Source organism: Amphiprion ocellaris, chromosome 4 (genome assembly GCF_022539595.1).
Source record: "Amphiprion ocellaris isolate individual 3 ecotype Okinawa chromosome 4, ASM2253959v1, whole genome shotgun sequence".
Taxonomy (NCBI): Eukaryota; Metazoa; Chordata; class Actinopteri; family Pomacentridae; genus Amphiprion; species Amphiprion ocellaris.
The window spans coordinates 14171458-14187880 of NC_072769.1; the positions used below are offsets into that span (position 1 = coordinate 14171458).

The following is a 16423-nucleotide window of genomic DNA, read 5'->3' on the forward strand; positions in this document are numbered from 1 at the left end:
CAGCTATTGGTGTCACTCTAGGAATAAGAAAAAGAGAATAATGAAATAACTCTAGAAAAAAATATATATACACTACCAGTCAAAAATTTGGACACACCTTCTCATTCAATCGTTTTTATTTAATTATTTTCTACATTGTAGATTAACACTGAAGACATCAAAACTATAAAACAATACATACGGACTTTTGTTGTAAACAAAAAAGGTTTCATCTACAGTATTACTCTACGATGTAGAAAATAATACAAATAAATATAAAGCATTGAATGAGAACTTTTGACTTGTAGTGTATATATATTTACACATCTAGATAATAATATTTATACACAGTAGTGCAGTGTGTGTGCGTGTGTGTGCGTGTGTGTGTGTGTGTGTGTGTGTGTGTGTGTATACACACATATGGAATGTTTTGAATTATTATGACAATCAGCTACATATGGTAAGAAAATATCACGTTCACTTCTGCATTGTCATTTTTTGTAAATATATGCTCTAAGATGGGATTTTTCATTACGGCTTTATTCATTTATATATTTGTATTTTGGAATTCAACTCACCCATAATCAGAGTTTGTTTGATCTACTTGTCCAGTATTGTAGATTCTGAATCAGTGGTATGATGATTAAACATTGACAGTGAAAATAAAAGCTTTTTTAAATCTTCAATAGTTCCTGAGATATTGTGGTTCAATTATAGGCTCTAATTTCAATTCTGTGAATTTTCAAAGGAAATTGAATTGAATTTTCAATTCAGTTCCATGCTAATTATAATATTCATGAAAACAAGCTAAAAGTGGGTCAACAGGCAGTTTAAAAAACACACGAAATTTCGCAAATATCTATATAAATGTCCATACTTTGCCATGAAAAGTTTGACAAATCAGAGATGAATCAAACAGAAGTTGTTCTAAAAATGTAAACATTTGAATTGGACTGACCCCTGTGTGAGACAGACTTCAAGAATTATTTGTAATGCCATGAAAAATTCCTACTGTCAATGAAATTAGACTCTTCTGTGTATTACTCTTCAAACACATGAATAATGACAAACAGCTCACCTCCCTGACAAAGTCTTACTCACGGTGAGTTGGCTTCATTCAACACGTCTCCTCACCTTTGTCCTATATTGCATTAGTCACAGTAAAGCCTCATGGTGAAAATCACACGTCGCACAAATAAGTTATGACATGATAACATCAAAGTCATTTCCCATGAATAATAATGGAATCACAGTACAAGCAATCATAAAATCAATATCAGACAAAGACAATCCCTCAACGCGAACATTTTCAGATTCTGATAGAAAGGGCTGAACTACAGAAAACATTTCATCAGTTAAAATGTGTCACTACATTTAAATGACTCATTACAAATTCCATAATCTGTGAAAACAGCCACACTTGAAAGAGTGTTTTGAAAATCCCTTCTGAGGTCTGTGCACAAAACAAGTGTATTCTTTAGCTCTTGCCTGTTACTTTATATCAGCGCCAGCCTCATTAATTCTCTCCTCCCATTTGGACTCATTATATTTGCGCTGCTTCTCAGTCTTTTTCTCTTATTCCTGTCATCATCCGTCTCCTTCCTCTGCATGAACTCCATTTACTCCCTCACTTTTTCATCTCCTCTCTGTCATCATCTTCAGTTCACCCGCGGTTTGTTCAGATTAGTCTTTATCTGCTTCTTAATGATTCCCCCCATTTTCCCCATCTATTATGCTGTCTCCTTTCTCACCCCTCCTTCACTCAGCACCCCTTCCTGCTGTTATGGAAATCTGGATGAGCCGTAGCATATCTGCATCACCCTAATCTGCATCAGCCATTCCTTAATTCATCTCCACAACCTGCTCTTATTTTTTTAGATTCACCTTCTATGTTCCCATCCACTTTCTTCTTCAGCATCTTCTTCTTTCTTTCCATCTTCCCCAAATTCATTAGCTTCATCCAGGCTTCCTGCATCACACAGATCACAGATTTCCTCCTCAACCTCGCTACTTGCTGCTCTGATTTTACTATAACTCTATTCATCATCTCTTTATGCTTTTTAATCAGACAGCCCAGCCTTTCTAAACTCCTCCCATGTTGCCTTATAACAGTATTAAAATGACTGTGTTATCCTGATGGTTTTTATGGCTACTCACCTGCATGTTTTATGAAATGCAAATGGAGAATGCAGTAGGCATATTCACAAAACTCATATTTTCATATTAACACAATAGACAATAAGTACGCAGCATTTCCATTAAACATGGACAAGAAATCATTGCAGCCATGTGCATTCAGGCACAAGAATAAAGGCAAAAAGTACCCACTGAAATGCTAGGATTTCTCAATCTTTTGTACAAAAACGAATCCTTTTCGATACATAATACAGATATGCTGGGATAAAGAGATGATAAGTAAGTACAATAAACCTCATGTGTTATTCATAAGATTCAACACTTGTATATTTCCTTTCCTCTCTGCTTCCTGCCCATCCGCTCATCTTTCCATCTCAGAGGTAAAAAGCCTTTCAAGTGAACACCCACAAAACCATCAACAACACAACAATAAAGCACTTAGCAAAGAACGACCCGTCTTTGTTTTCACAAAATGTGACAAATCCAATGGAGCCACACTCTTCCCTGCTAACTAATCAAATCAGTGCTTTGGTGTGGTTCATTCTGGGGCGATTTTGCTCATAGAAAAATCCTCCCACGCTGTTTTGACAAGCTTCTCAAGAACTCAAAAAGCATGCTCAAAGGCATAATATTACGTTTTCTATGCCTGTCAGTATGTTCAGTAAATCATCTTGTGGAGCCATAATCACGAAAGAACTGTAGCGTCCTTTATGTGCTTATAAAAATGCCCCCTCACCCCCTATAAGTGCTTCACCCTACTTGTTCACATTCGCAGAGATTGAATTACTACAGGATAATGGAAACCATACAGAGTGCTGTGGGACATCCTTTTCCCACACAACAACCGTTTAATCACAGACAAACAATGGGCACTGTGCCAGATTATATATATCACTGACTATATGTAAGCGAAGGGAGAGACACAAAGACCACAGAAAGAGAGGGAGAGATTGTGTGCGTTGTGAAGAAAACTTCAATCAAAAGCAACCACAATTGTGTCTCTAGGTTTTTTACGTTAGACACACTTTAGCTATTAAAAGACAAACACAAGAGTGAAATCCATATTTGCAAAAGCTTCATAGCGTCATAATGGGTCCTAATCGAAGCTATAAAAATCAGCGTTCAATTGCCCCCTTCCTATTTAGTCCCTGTTGGGCAAGTTGGTATGAAAGCAGTACTTCAATCAAAGATTAACGTCATCAGACGTGACAATGGATGGACAATGGTGTGCGTGCAAGTGTGCATGCGTGTGTGTGTGTGTGTGGTAAAGAATGAGCTCATATCACACACAACCAACCCACAACTCTGACGCGGTCTGACCAGAGGTAACCTCACCGCCTCCCTCCTCACCACTGCCAGATCTTCATAGATATTTTTCACATCTCATTTCTCTCTTGGATTTTCAGTTCTATTGTCTGTTTTTGCGAAGCTTTAAATCTTCTCTTCCCCTCTCCAGTGATGTCGTCTCTTCTAAAGGAGGAGATGCAGAGAGTTTTATTCCGCCCTGCAAAACAGAGACTAGTGGAGTTTATTGAGATTGAAGAGCCGACATGTGGACGACATTTTCTCTGTGTTTCAGGTAAACAGTTTTTTTTGTTTATTTTTAGCTTTGAAGAGTTAATCCCAACTGCACCTTGTATTCTTTACCATAAAAGTGATACTTCTATTGTTTAGAATAGTTTGTTTCTACAAAATCTGTACAGAAATATCCTTGCACTATAAACAGGGTGTGTAAAGTCAGTAAGGATTAAAATTTGTCTTTTGTACTTTTACTGCAGATGAATTATCTGGTGCTGTGCAGCACATGCTTATCTTATTATAAATACACTGTTGTCCATTTTCCAGTTGCAAAAGGCAAAGTGGTGCAGTTAAGTATAGTGCAATGTCAGATATCTAAGTCGTCCCTGAAGTCTGGATCCAAGAAATCTCACACCAAACGCTCCAGCATCCAGGACTCTTACAGGAGGACAGAGATGTGGTCCCTACAAAACCTAACTCTTGTTGATGGACGAGACCCTGATGTGGTAATTAACCAATTTAAATTCTGTTGTTTTGAATTGCTATTTTCATTTCACAAATACATTTACATTTTAATTTAATTCCAATCAAATTTAAGTCTGTTAATTAGTCATTTTCTTTCTTTCTTGTTCTTGGGGTTCTTCTCTGTGGTCTCCAAGAGGAATAGCAGCCATCTCTGATGACTTAATGAAAAGCATATATCATATATCACATATCAAAAAAATAGCAACAACACAAATATACAAGTCTTACCTAATATGCTTTAAACAAGCATATGCTTTAAAAAATCTTTTTTTCTTCTTAAATGATGTAGAAATCTGAGGATTAGTGTCTTATTCTAGCCATTCTCAGATCTAATGTGCCAGAGCAATCACTTCCTGCTTTCACTGACAAAAGTATTTCATTTTTTAAAAAAAAATCCTCTATTTATCTCTTAGCCACTGCTATGCCTTTATATCTATATATTTGAGAAAGAATAAGTTATCTCCAGCTGTGACATCGCTTTTAGACTTGTTAAAGACAGAATTTAACTGATTTTAATTCATCAAACAGCACGTGTACCGATTTTTCAGACTATTTCTTTAAAAAGAAAGAAAGAAAGAAACAAGTGATTATAAAATCAAAGCACCAGACTGAGATTTAGACTTTTAGTTCCTAGTTTGACTTAAGCTCTGAAAATGCCCTGCATTTCCATAATCCTGCACTAATGGTGATTGTTAAAAATGCTACACAAATATTTTTTTCTTCATTCCTCTGACTCCAGGACGACCCCTGTTTCCTGCTGCACTTCGACAAGGTGCGTACAGTGACGGCCACCAGCTGCTCAGCCAAATACGCTTTTGTTCGTGCCCTGGTTGCTCTCAGCGACCGACACTGTCAGAGGTCACTGAACCTGCGGAACTTTGACTGGACTTACATCAAGCCCACCTCCTTCTACTCCAACAGAGGGGACTGTGTTGTTCTGTCACAGATTTGCTTCTATGCAATGAATTTGGTCTGTCTTTCCATGTGTCCTGTGCCTCTGGAAGTATAATAAAATGACACAGTGGCTGTGTGTTTCAGTTTAGTTGTGTGTATGCGCACAGTTTGGAAAGCTGCAGCAAATGTATTGTGTTTTGTGTTGATCTGGTGGTGTGGAGTAAATGTAAGCTTGTGGCTTCTGTTACAAATTAAGGCTTTGACAAGAAGTTATACACCATGAAATGTGTTTTGCATTAATACTATACTGAATGTACCATCATTACAATTGCAAATTTCAAACTGGTTGGAATTTGTTAAATTCATAATCCACTTTTGTGAACTTTTAAATACTTGTACCGGGAAATATTCTATTTCATGTAATGCTGCGAATTTCAAACTATGTGGTGAAAAAATAAATAAAACAATTCCAAAATCCTTGCCTCTTTTTTTACCAATACCCTCGAAAAAGGTAAGCTCAGAATAATGTGTTATTATTTTAGTATCTGTATATGTACTGTGCTCTGAGTGCACAATGTCCTGTGTTGGGACATTTGCGGTTTAGCAACCTGGGGGAAGTATTAATTCTACAGTTTTAAAGGCATTTCATAAATAATTTATTGGCTAATTCCAGTATATTTTAGACATTATTTAGCCTGAGAAAAAGTAAATAAAGCATTTAATATTCCCTCACCAGATTTTTATTGCACATGCTGCATCCACTGCAACATTTAAGTATTTGGATCTCCATATTCTGATGAAATTTACAGAAAATATAACAGATTAGTCAGCTGAATAAATAACATATGAAAGTAATTACAAACAAATCTTGATAATATCTGGTGTTTCAGAAAAGCAGCGAGAACTTGGACTCTTTAGCCTGTCGTTGTCCTTTTGTTAGTTTCTTACATTCAAGCTACGGACTTTTTGTGGATCTTGTTTCATATTAGTGATGCTTGACCAGATGCTAGAACAAGTTTCTAGAATTACAAAATTAATTGAATCAGTTCTAAAAGCAGACAGTGTATGTTTAATCCATCGCTAAAGATAAGGTTGTTTGTTTGCAACCTTTGGCATTTCTATTTACTATCCCTATACATACACTATGTATGTATGTATGTATGTATGTGTGTATATATATATCTATATATCTATATCTATATCTATATATATATATCTATATATCTATATATCTATATCTATATATATCTATCTATATCTATATATATATATATATATATATATATATATATATATATATATATATATATATATATATATATGTAGTTCATTTACATTGCAGATCTTAACCATTGTATCTCAGCCTCTCAAGTAAATTTACATAACAGATGTGACGGTAATATTTAAAGTGGCTGGTTAATTGTGTAATTTCAATCTTATTTCGCGATCACAGAGTACTTTTGCTGAACGTCTGTTGCTTAAAATCAGTTTTATGAAGAACGCTGGTTTGACTTGCAGATCAGCTTTGAACATACAGATGGCGCCATGACATCTACATCACGGCATTTAGTGGCCTTAACGACTGCCTGACGATAATGAATACACACAGTTATACATACTTAATAAATCTCCCTCTGCACATTTTATCTTTGAAAAAAATAATTCATTTTTACTTCTTGTAATATTTTGAACGTGGGCCTGCATTGTGTAAAGACAACTTACATTTTGTCGTTTTTAGTCCGGCACGGAGAGGACAGCCCAGCGGCTTCATGTCTGCCGCCAAAATTCAAGTTAGATGAGGAGAGAAGAAGGAGTTTTCCAGCCGTCGGTTGTAAACACTGGACAGTAACTCAGTGCTTTCACTTTCTAACTCACAGATTTGTCACTGAAACACGACAATCTTGGCGCCGGAGTCTGCAGAAAGAGAACAGTCTAAAGATGCACATCAAGTCTATTATTATCGAGGGATTCAAGTCCTACGCACAGAGGACGGAAATCAACGGCTTTGACCCGCTGTTCAACGCCATCACCGGACTGAACGGCAGCGGCAAGTCCAATATTTTGGACTCGATATGTTTCCTTTTGGGCATCTCGAATCTCACACATGTAAGTGCGACATTAGCTATAAACTTGCTGCCCGTCAACAGCCTCCATGCTAAAACGTACCCAGTTGTTTTAGTATACAGCTTAATACCTTAAAGCTCTAAGGTATTAAGCTGTATGCTAATACCTGAGAGCTTTAAGGTATTTGCATAGAGTTTGTGCTAATATATTCACCTTTTTGTGGAGGTGGTGTCGCAGTGGTTGTTTTCTATCGTTTACTTCGCTAATATACTTGTGATAAAAGAGTATCAGCAAGAATGAAAGGAAAGGTGTACAAAACAGTGGTGAGACCAGTGATGTATGGTTTAGAGACAGTGGCACTGAGGAAAAGACAGGAGGCAGAGCTGGAGGTAGAACAGATTAAAATATTGAGATTCTCTTTGGGAGTGACCAGGATGAATAGAATCGGGAATGAGTACGTCAGAGGGACAGCGCATGTTAGATGTTTTGGAGACAAAGCTAGAGAGGCCATACTGAGATGATTTGGACATGTACAGAGGAGGGATAGTGAATATATTGATAGAAGGATGCTGAGTTTTGAACTGCTAGACTTCCTCGAGGAAGGATGTAGTAAAAGAGGCCATGAAGTCAGTGTGTGTGAGAGAAGATGCAGAAAGTATTGTTAGATGGAAGCAGATGATCTGCTGTGGCAACCCATGAAGGGAAAAGAGGACTACTCGAATGTACTTAAGCTGTTCTATCTTTAAATTTTCATACCTTTTATCTAATTAATTTCGAAGGTACGAGCCTCCAACCTCCAGGATTTGGTCTACAAGAATGGACAAGGTGGCATCACCAAGGCCACAGTGTCTATTACGTTTGACAACTCCAACAAAAGCCAGAGTCCTCTGGGCTTTGAAACCCATGATGAGATCACAGTAACCAGACAGGTGGGGAAAGAAATTAAGAAGAAAACAGTTTTTTTAAAGCCTCTAAAACTGGTTTGCAAGCTTATTGTGAAATTCTAGTATTAAAATAGTGCTATATGCGGGCTTTTCTTTCTTTAAGGTGGTAATTGGTGGCAGGAACAAGTATCTCATCAATGGAGTCAATGCCAACAACACCAGGGTGCAGGATTTATTCTGCTCTGTTGGCCTCAATGTCAACAACCCACATTTCCTCATCATGCAGGTCAGTCCTCTTACGTATGCATCGTGTGATATGTAATCGATTAGATTTCTTTCAGACCAGTGACTAAATTTAATATCATGGGATGTTTTCAATACTTTAGGGAAGGATCACCAAGGTTCTAAATATGAAGCCACCAGAGGTAAAGCATGCACATGTTGTCCACTATATCTCACTACCAGAACTCTTTCATACATTTTCCTGCCTTTTTGAGACTTTTAGCCATGACCACCTCTGTTCTTCCAGATCCTCGCCATGATTGAGGAGGCAGCAGGCACCAGGATGTATGAATGTAAAAAGATTAGTGCTCAGAAGACCATTGAAAAGAAGGAGGCCAAGCTAAATGAGATTCAGACTGTATGTTTGACATCCAGAGTCATTCACATCTGTACCTTTTTTGTTCTTTGGTTGCTGGAGCAAACTGTGTCTTGTGTTTTCTCTTTTAGATTCTGGATGAGGAAATTACTCCAACTATGCAGAAATTACAAGAGGTAGGTTGACTGTGAAACCAACACTCCGGCTTCCCATGCATAGATGTAAAATCTGGCTATATTTCTTGCATGAATTTCTATGTAATGATTTCCATTTTTCACTTCAACCTTCCTCCCTCTGCAGGAGCGATCATCATACCTGGAGTACCAGAAGTTGATGCGTGAGATCCAGCACTTGTCGCGGTTGTATGTGGCCTGGTTGTTTGTGTGTGCAGAGGAGACCAAGGTGAAGTCAGCAGGAAACCTAAAGGTGATGCAGGATAACATCACCAAGATGCAAGCCACCATGGCCGAGAACGATAGCAAAGTCCGTGAGCTCTCAGCCCAGATTCAGGAGCTACAGAAGAAAAAGGACCAGGTAATGTACAGTAGAAGAGAAGGAGGAGATAAAGATGCTTTTAAACTGTTGTGGATACTCGCTAACGTCTTTCAAAATTATCTGTAGGCTAAAAGCCAATGTTTTGTATGTTTTTAAAAAAATATTTCTCTGCAACAAGGAAAAGGAATTTTGAGCCATATTATTTTGCCTTTGATATAAATTTGCTCATTTGTAGGAGGTGAATGGGGTCTTAAAATCTCTGGAGGAGAGTCTGGCTGATGTACAACGTGTGGATGCCAAAGCTCAGAGTGCACTTGACTTAAAAAAACAGAATCTCAAAGAGGAAACCAAGAAGAGGAAGGAGCTTGTGAAGAGTATGGAAGAGGTAATGAATCAATACATTTTCCTAACGTGACTTATCAAAACTGAATCTACTGAGCAAAAGAAATTCACACACAATGATGACAGTCAAATTATAACTGTAATTATCTTCATCCTTAGGACAAGAAAATGCTTGTGGTAAAGGAAAAAGAGGTTTCTAAGTTGACTGAGCAGCTTCGGGCTGTACAGGAGGAGGGACAGAAGGACAGCGCTGCCCTTGAAGCAGCTGAGCAGCATTTCAAAGCTGTTTCTGCAGGTCTTTCTACCAATGAGGACGGAGAGGAGGCCACAATTGCTGGGCAGATGATGACCTGCAAGAATGACATGAGCAAGGCAGACACTGAGGCCAAGCAGGTGAGGAACGGAGTCAGATGTATCTGCAACAGGTGTGGCGTTTCACATTTGGCTTTTTAGATCACCAGTTTACATTCAAAATCATGTTTTCAGTACTAAAATGTATGCTCAGTTGCTTGAATGTATGTTGCAGCCTTGTTGTTGCTCAGATTGTTCCATTAGGGGAGAGCACTTATATCCTCCATAATTATTTATATCACAAATTTCCAACACCACCTGTTTTACCTCTGTCTTCCTTCCTTGTGTCCAGGCCCAAATGACTCTGAAGCATGCTCAGGCTGAGCTAAAGACCAAACAGGCAGAGGTGAAAAAGATGGACAGTGGCTACAAGAAGGACCAGGACAACCTGGAGGCTGTCAGAAGCAGCAGGCAGAAACTCGAAGCTGAAATAGCCAAACTCAACTATGAAGGTACTGTGCGCGTTACTTGTACTGGTACAAGATTCCTCCTCTGCCCAACGCTCTGTAATGACAGTAGGTATGTGTCTGTCTCTGTGCAGATGGAAAAGAAGAAAGCCTGCTAGAACAAAGACGACAGCTGTCCAGAGAGGTCTCTAAACTTAAAGAGACCTATGAGCATCTCGTGTCCCGCTTCCCTAACCTGCGCTTTGACTACAAGTAAGGACTTGCATCTCTTTACAAGTGATAAGTAAGGTGGAGATTTTTGAATACATTCTCATTTTATTTGTATTCACATCATTTTGAATGTATTATGTAAAAAAAAAAAAAAAATATATATATATATATATATATATATTGTAAAAGACTGCTGTTTTCCACTGGTAGAAGTGGTGATCAAAAAATGTTTTTGTTTGACCAACAATCTCAAAACAAACAGTAATCCATTTTTTTTTTGTAAGTGACAAGGAAAAGCATCTAATCCTCTCATTAAAGAAGCTGAAACTGGAGAATATTTGGCATTTCACAAGCTTTTAATCAGAGCTGGGAAGCATTTGGATAATGAGGCTGTATTTGCAGGCTGAGTAGGGCTGCAACTAAGGATTCTTTTCAATATTCATTAATCTCAATTCATTGATTATATATTCATTAGAAAATGGCTCATAAATTGCCCTAAAACAACTTGGTAATGTCATCAAATAATTTTGTCTCACCAACAGTCCAGAACCTAAAGATTATGACTCTTCTGTCACAGCAGAGAAAGGCTGGATATGTCAGGCATTTATGTTTAGTAGGATCTAAAATAGAATAGAACGTAGAAACGTATCAATGATTGATTATCGACTACTTGTTTTTGTTTGTTTATTTTTTGTTTCTGTTTTGTGTTTTTACCCTGCTGTCTTTTAGGGACCCAGAGCGAGGATTTGACCGTAGCAAAGTGAAAGGACTACTAGCTAACCTGATCACAGTCCAGGACGTTTCCTACGCAGCAGCACTGGAGGTTGTCGCAGGAGGACGCCTCTATAACATTGTCGTTGACACAGAGGTAGGTGTGAGAGCGGGCAGTGCCAGTTATTGTAGTGCTATCATGGGTGTTAACGCTCTTATTTAATCTGAAGACCAGTGGGACCATTTAACCTCAGGTATTGATTTTGTCCTTCAGGTGACTGGTAAAAAACTGCTTGAGAAGGGAGAGCTGCAGCGAAGGTACACCATCATTCCATTAAACAAGATCTCTGCCAAGACACTTAATGACAAAGTCGTCAACACTGCCAAGAGCCTGGTGAGAGACCAATCTTTTCTCTCATTCAGTTTTAATCTAAGCTGTGTTTGTTTTTGGAGAAAAGAGTGATTAGTTTTTTTGTTTCACTTTGCTGAAAATGTTAAGTCATTATCTCCCATTTTCTTTTCCATTTGTCAGGTTGGACAGGACAATGTTCACACAGCTCTGTCTCTGGTTGGCTATGAATCTGACCTGCGTAAGGCCATGGAGTATGTGTTCGGCTCCACACTGGTGTGTGACACCCTCGACAATGCCAAAAAAGTGGCTTTTGATAGGCAGGTGATGACCAAGACTGTCACTCTCGGTGGGGACATCTTCGACCCACAGGGAACACTGAGTGGAGGTGAGAACAAGTAGCATAAAGCCATCGATCTGTACATTTGCAGAGGAAAAGAGAGATGTGTTTCAAAGGTTAAAAAAAAAATAACGGAATCTCCTTTGCACCCAATTATTAAATAGAATTTTACTGTTATTATCATTGTAACTATTAGAATGACAGTTTTAACATACTTGGCTGTGGTGAAAAGTCGTCTTGCAACTGCTGCCTTTTCTTTTTCAGGTGCTCGCTCCCAGTCAGCATCAGTTCTGTCCAGCTTGCAAGAGGTAAAGGAGGTTCAGGACAACTTGAACAGCAAGGAGTCTCAGCTTCAGGAAACTGAACGACAACTGGCCAGCCTGAAGGGAACTGCTGAGAAGTATGCAGACACTAATGGAAATACACTGCATTTACATTTACAGTAAAATATTTGTAATGTAGTTGTAGGTTGCTATAACCATTTATTCATGCATTTATCAATAATTTTCAGTCTTCCAGTGGAAACCCATGAGTGGAGTTCCAGTTTATAACAATATGTGTCATCACTGGAAATATTTAAATAGTTGACATTATATTAAGTTTAAAAGTAATTAAAGCAAATAGTCTTCTTCTTTAATGTAGTTTAAATCCCAGCACTGTCATCAGTAACTCACTTTCACATTGTCCAGCTGTATTCTAGCTCTCACTAGTTCATATTTTTCCAGACCTATCCCCGTATTTCTTTCTTCTCTTCACTACATTTTTCTCCTCGCAGGTACCGACAGCTGAAGCAGCAGCATGAGCTGAAAGTGGAGGAAGAACAGATTCTGCAGGCCAAGGTGCAGCAGAGCTCCTTCCACCAGCAGCAAGAGGAGCTGGAGAGGCTGCGCAAGGCAATTGGTCAGAACAGTGAAATATGCACACACAGAAAATTTAAAAATTAAAGATGACTAGATATAGCTCAGCAGGCTGCATGTTATATTCAAATAGACAGTTGATTTAAGATTCCTCCTGGACCTACGTATGCACACATCTGATATAAAGTTGCAAATCAAACAATACACTGAACCTGCTTTAATCTTGTTGTTTGCTGTGGTGTGCTTGCTTAAACAGAGGAGAGTGAGGAGACTTTGCGCGTCACCAAGGATGTGCAGAAACGAGCGGAAGAGAAATACAAAGTGCTGGAGAACAAGATGAAGAATGCGGAGGCAGAAAGGGAGAAGGAACTGAAAGCTGCCCAGCAGAAACTCAACACAGCCAAGGCCAAAGCTGATGCCTTCAACAAGAAGTTCAAGCAGAAGCAGCAGGTACATTGTACAGATGCAGTTATACACAATCTCGCTCTCCATGCATTGTTTCCCACCACTCAATGTCTTTTGTTAAATGTTACTTCTCTTGTACATTTGACACCCCTGTATGGATGTGTGATGTGCAAACCTAAAACCTGGATTGCACATACATTAAGAATGGACTTTTGCTGGTGTAGGAGACACCTGACATAGCATTCATAATATTTTAGGAATTTCTTAAAAACAAATGGAAGACTATCATATTCACTATATTTAAATTATTAGATCTCCTTTAATATGATTAATAAATTGTATTTGATTCAAATTTACGTTAGGATCTTGTGTTGCCTTTGAGATACTGATGAAATAGCTCTTCTTTAAAAATTTTTTTTATTCTTGCTAATGTGCAGGAGTCCGATGCCGTGGCCCTGGAGCTGGAGGAGCTGCGTAGAGAGCAGACTGGTTATGAGCAGCAGATTCAGGCTGTTGATGAGGCAATGAAGGCCATCCAGGAGCAGATAGACAGCATGGCTTGCACTGTATCGCAGAACAAGGTGATTTTGATGGTGTATAGAGTACAGAGTTTGTGTTTTTAAGGACAGTGTACATGGTGAGTGAATCACGTCTGGAAACCACTCTGTTGAATGCAATTTCTCATTTGTCTTCCATCTCTTGTCATTCCTCTTTTTTTCTTCACATTGTAGGAGGCAGTGCGTAAAGCCCAGGAGGAGCTGGCTAAACAAAAGGAAGTAATCATGGCACAAGACAAAGAGCTCAAGGTAAAAACAGTTATTGCCTTTTAATGCTTTGGTTTTCAACATCCTTGTGAGAAGAATTTGTTTCGAGATTGGTTCTTTGGAGCACATTGCATCATCATTACACTGTACTTTCCATAGCTTCAGTTTCCTTGATTGAAAAATTGTAAATTGTATGTAGAATTTTAAAATGCGGTTGATTAATCAAAATGCCTTTCTCTTTGACTGCTAGGTGAAAAGCACAGAAGCCAATAAGATAAGGGAGCAGAACAACGAAGTCCAGCTAAAGATTAAGGAGCTGGAACACAACATTAGTAAGCACCGCAAAGACAGCCAGGACGCTGCTGACAAGGTGCACAAAGTTTAATTTGCCTCCATTGCTGCAATAATGTTTGGTATTTCCATGATCTGTGAGGCTCATGTAAGTTTTACCTTATTTAGACTGGCTTCCATCTTAAAAATGTTTCCATCTTCACTCTGTCTGTCTCCAGGTGTCTCGTATGCTGGAGGAACATGACTGGATCCATTCAGAGCGTCAGTTCTTCGGCCAGCCAAACACGTCTTATGACTTCAAGACCAACAACCCCCGTGAGGCGGGCCAGAGGCTGAAGAAGCTGGAGGAGACCACCACCAAGCTGGAGAGGAATGTTAACAAGAGGGCCATGAACATGCTGAATGAGACAGAGGAAAGGGTGAGGAGGAGTCAGAGAGAATAGAATGTCTGAGAGTGTAGAGCAAGCAAATGTAAAACCAACATCTAACGGATCCCCCAACTATCCCCTGGGATTTTGTTCCCTTCTGCAGTACAATGACCTGATGAAGAAGAAGAGGATTGTGGAGAACGACAAAGCAAAAATCTTGCAGACCATTGAGGAGTTGGACCAGAAGAAGAATGAGGCTCTCAACGTTGCTTGGCAGAAGGTCTGCTGCTTCTTTAGTATCAAAATTTTCTGGGATTTCCTTTTGATTGCACTTGTCTGTTTCATACAGCACTGGTGCTATGAAAATGTGTTACTGTGAGACAACAGAAACTCTCTAAAAACATCTGTTTTGCCAGATCATTCGTACAGCTGTATATGTACATTCACATCTTTTTTTTAAAATCCATAAACCACTGCTAATGTGTTTTTGATTTTATTTCTTTTATTACCTCCATTACTTGTGGTGTGTAGCTACAATCTTACTAGTGATTTATTGAGCCTGTAGCTTTGGACCTCACTAAAAACTTCCTGCATTTATGTGCCATTAATTTTGCATGATTCGCTCTGTAGGTAAACAAGGACTTTGGCTCCATCTTCTCCACTTTGCTGCCAGGAGCCACAGCAAAGCTGGCGCCTCCCCAGGGCTGTGGAGTTTTGGAAGGCCTTGAGTTCAAGGTGGCCTTGGGCAACACCTGGAAGGAGAACCTCACTGAGCTCAGTGGTGGACAAAGGTCAGTAAAATCAATTACGGTATACGGTCTTTGAGTGTCAGTGATTGACTAAACATTACCGTCAGTATCAATATAAATGTTTCTGGGAGTGATAATAAAGTCAGTCACTTTATTCAGAGCCCTGCCTGTGTCTGTTTCCAGATCACTGGTGGCCTTGTCTCTCATCCTGGCCATGCTGCTTTTCAAGCCTGCTCCCATCTACATCTTGGATGAGGTGGATGCTGCTCTCGATCTGTCTCACACACAAAACATTGGACAGATGCTACGCACACATTTTAGGCACTCCCAGGTAAATAAAAACATCCGTGTGTGTGTGCGTGCGCGCGCTTAATGAGCTTTAATTTGTTGCAGAGACGCTTAAACTTTAAGGTACAAACCAAACTGATGTCGCTGCTCCCGATGCTTTATGTGTTGTTGGATAAAGTGACATTTTTACCATATAATTCCTTTCAACTCTCCTTGCAGTTTGTGGTCGTGTCCCTTAAAGATGGCATGTTCACCAACGCCAACGTCCTGTTCAAGACAAAGTTTGTCGACGGCATGTCCACGGTGACACGGACCGCGCTCAGCCAGAGTGATGCCAGCCTTCCTCAGAAAGGCCAAGATAAAGCTCGTCAGAAAGACAAGAGGACCAAGCAAATCATGAGCTAGTCATTGCGCCGAGAGTGCTGATCAGGACAAAGTCACATTTTAAATTCCCTCTGGTATTATGTCTTGTAGAAACCACGTCACTTAACACAACACATAATGTGGTATCTATTAATAACTCATGAATGGTGGATACTTGCATTTCCTCTATTGGTAGCAATTGCTCATAATATCTAGAGTTGTGCCGTTTCTGCACCCATCTGTAGGTTGATTTCCATTTCATGGCTTTTTCATCCCTTATTTTATGTCCTCTTTGTTCAGCTGTTTGTATGGAATTTGTTCACATCTTTGTATCTGAAACTTTTCACTGTACGTTTCCTTTGTCTAACTTGTCCTTATTCTGTCTCTTTTGTGGATTAAGTTCAGGCTTCTCTGCTTCAAGTCATCAATTTCATATGCACCTAATGCTTTTATGTATTTTCCTAAATAAAGAAGGTTAAATATTAATGTTTTTGCCTGCTGATTTGCTTCGTTTCTGTTGCCCTCTGCCTTGAAA

General features: G+C 39.0%; 2 protein-coding genes across 2 annotated transcripts; both read left to right on the plus strand.

The window, feature by feature from the left end:
• The first annotated feature begins 3376 nt into the window (after positions 1-3376).
• Positions 3377-5519, plus strand: exoc1l (exocyst complex component 1 like). Its single transcript, XM_035949049.2, has 4 exons — positions 3377-3440; positions 3572-3694; positions 3961-4139; positions 4898-5519. The coding sequence occupies exons 2-4, from the start codon at positions 3574-3576 to the stop codon at positions 5165-5167; spliced, it is 570 nt and encodes a 189-aa protein (XP_035804942.1). The 5' UTR covers positions 3377-3440; positions 3572-3573; the 3' UTR covers positions 5168-5519.
• Positions 5520-6842: 1323 nt separating this feature from the next.
• On the plus strand, positions 6843-16374 carry smc2 (structural maintenance of chromosomes 2). The gene is made up of 25 exons (XM_023272189.3): positions 6843-7158; positions 7896-8045; positions 8164-8286; positions 8387-8425; positions 8530-8640; positions 8730-8774; positions 8899-9132; positions 9329-9478; positions 9595-9828; positions 10079-10238; positions 10328-10445; positions 11133-11271; positions 11389-11508; positions 11647-11851; positions 12068-12203; positions 12579-12703; positions 12917-13110; positions 13503-13646; positions 13797-13871; positions 14080-14199; positions 14339-14539; positions 14652-14768; positions 15119-15279; positions 15421-15568; positions 15745-16374. Exons 1-25 carry the CDS (start codon positions 6991-6993, stop codon positions 15928-15930), a joined length of 3603 nt encoding a protein of 1200 aa, XP_023127957.2. The 5' UTR covers positions 6843-6990; the 3' UTR covers positions 15931-16374.
• Positions 16375-16423: the final 49 nt, after the last annotated feature.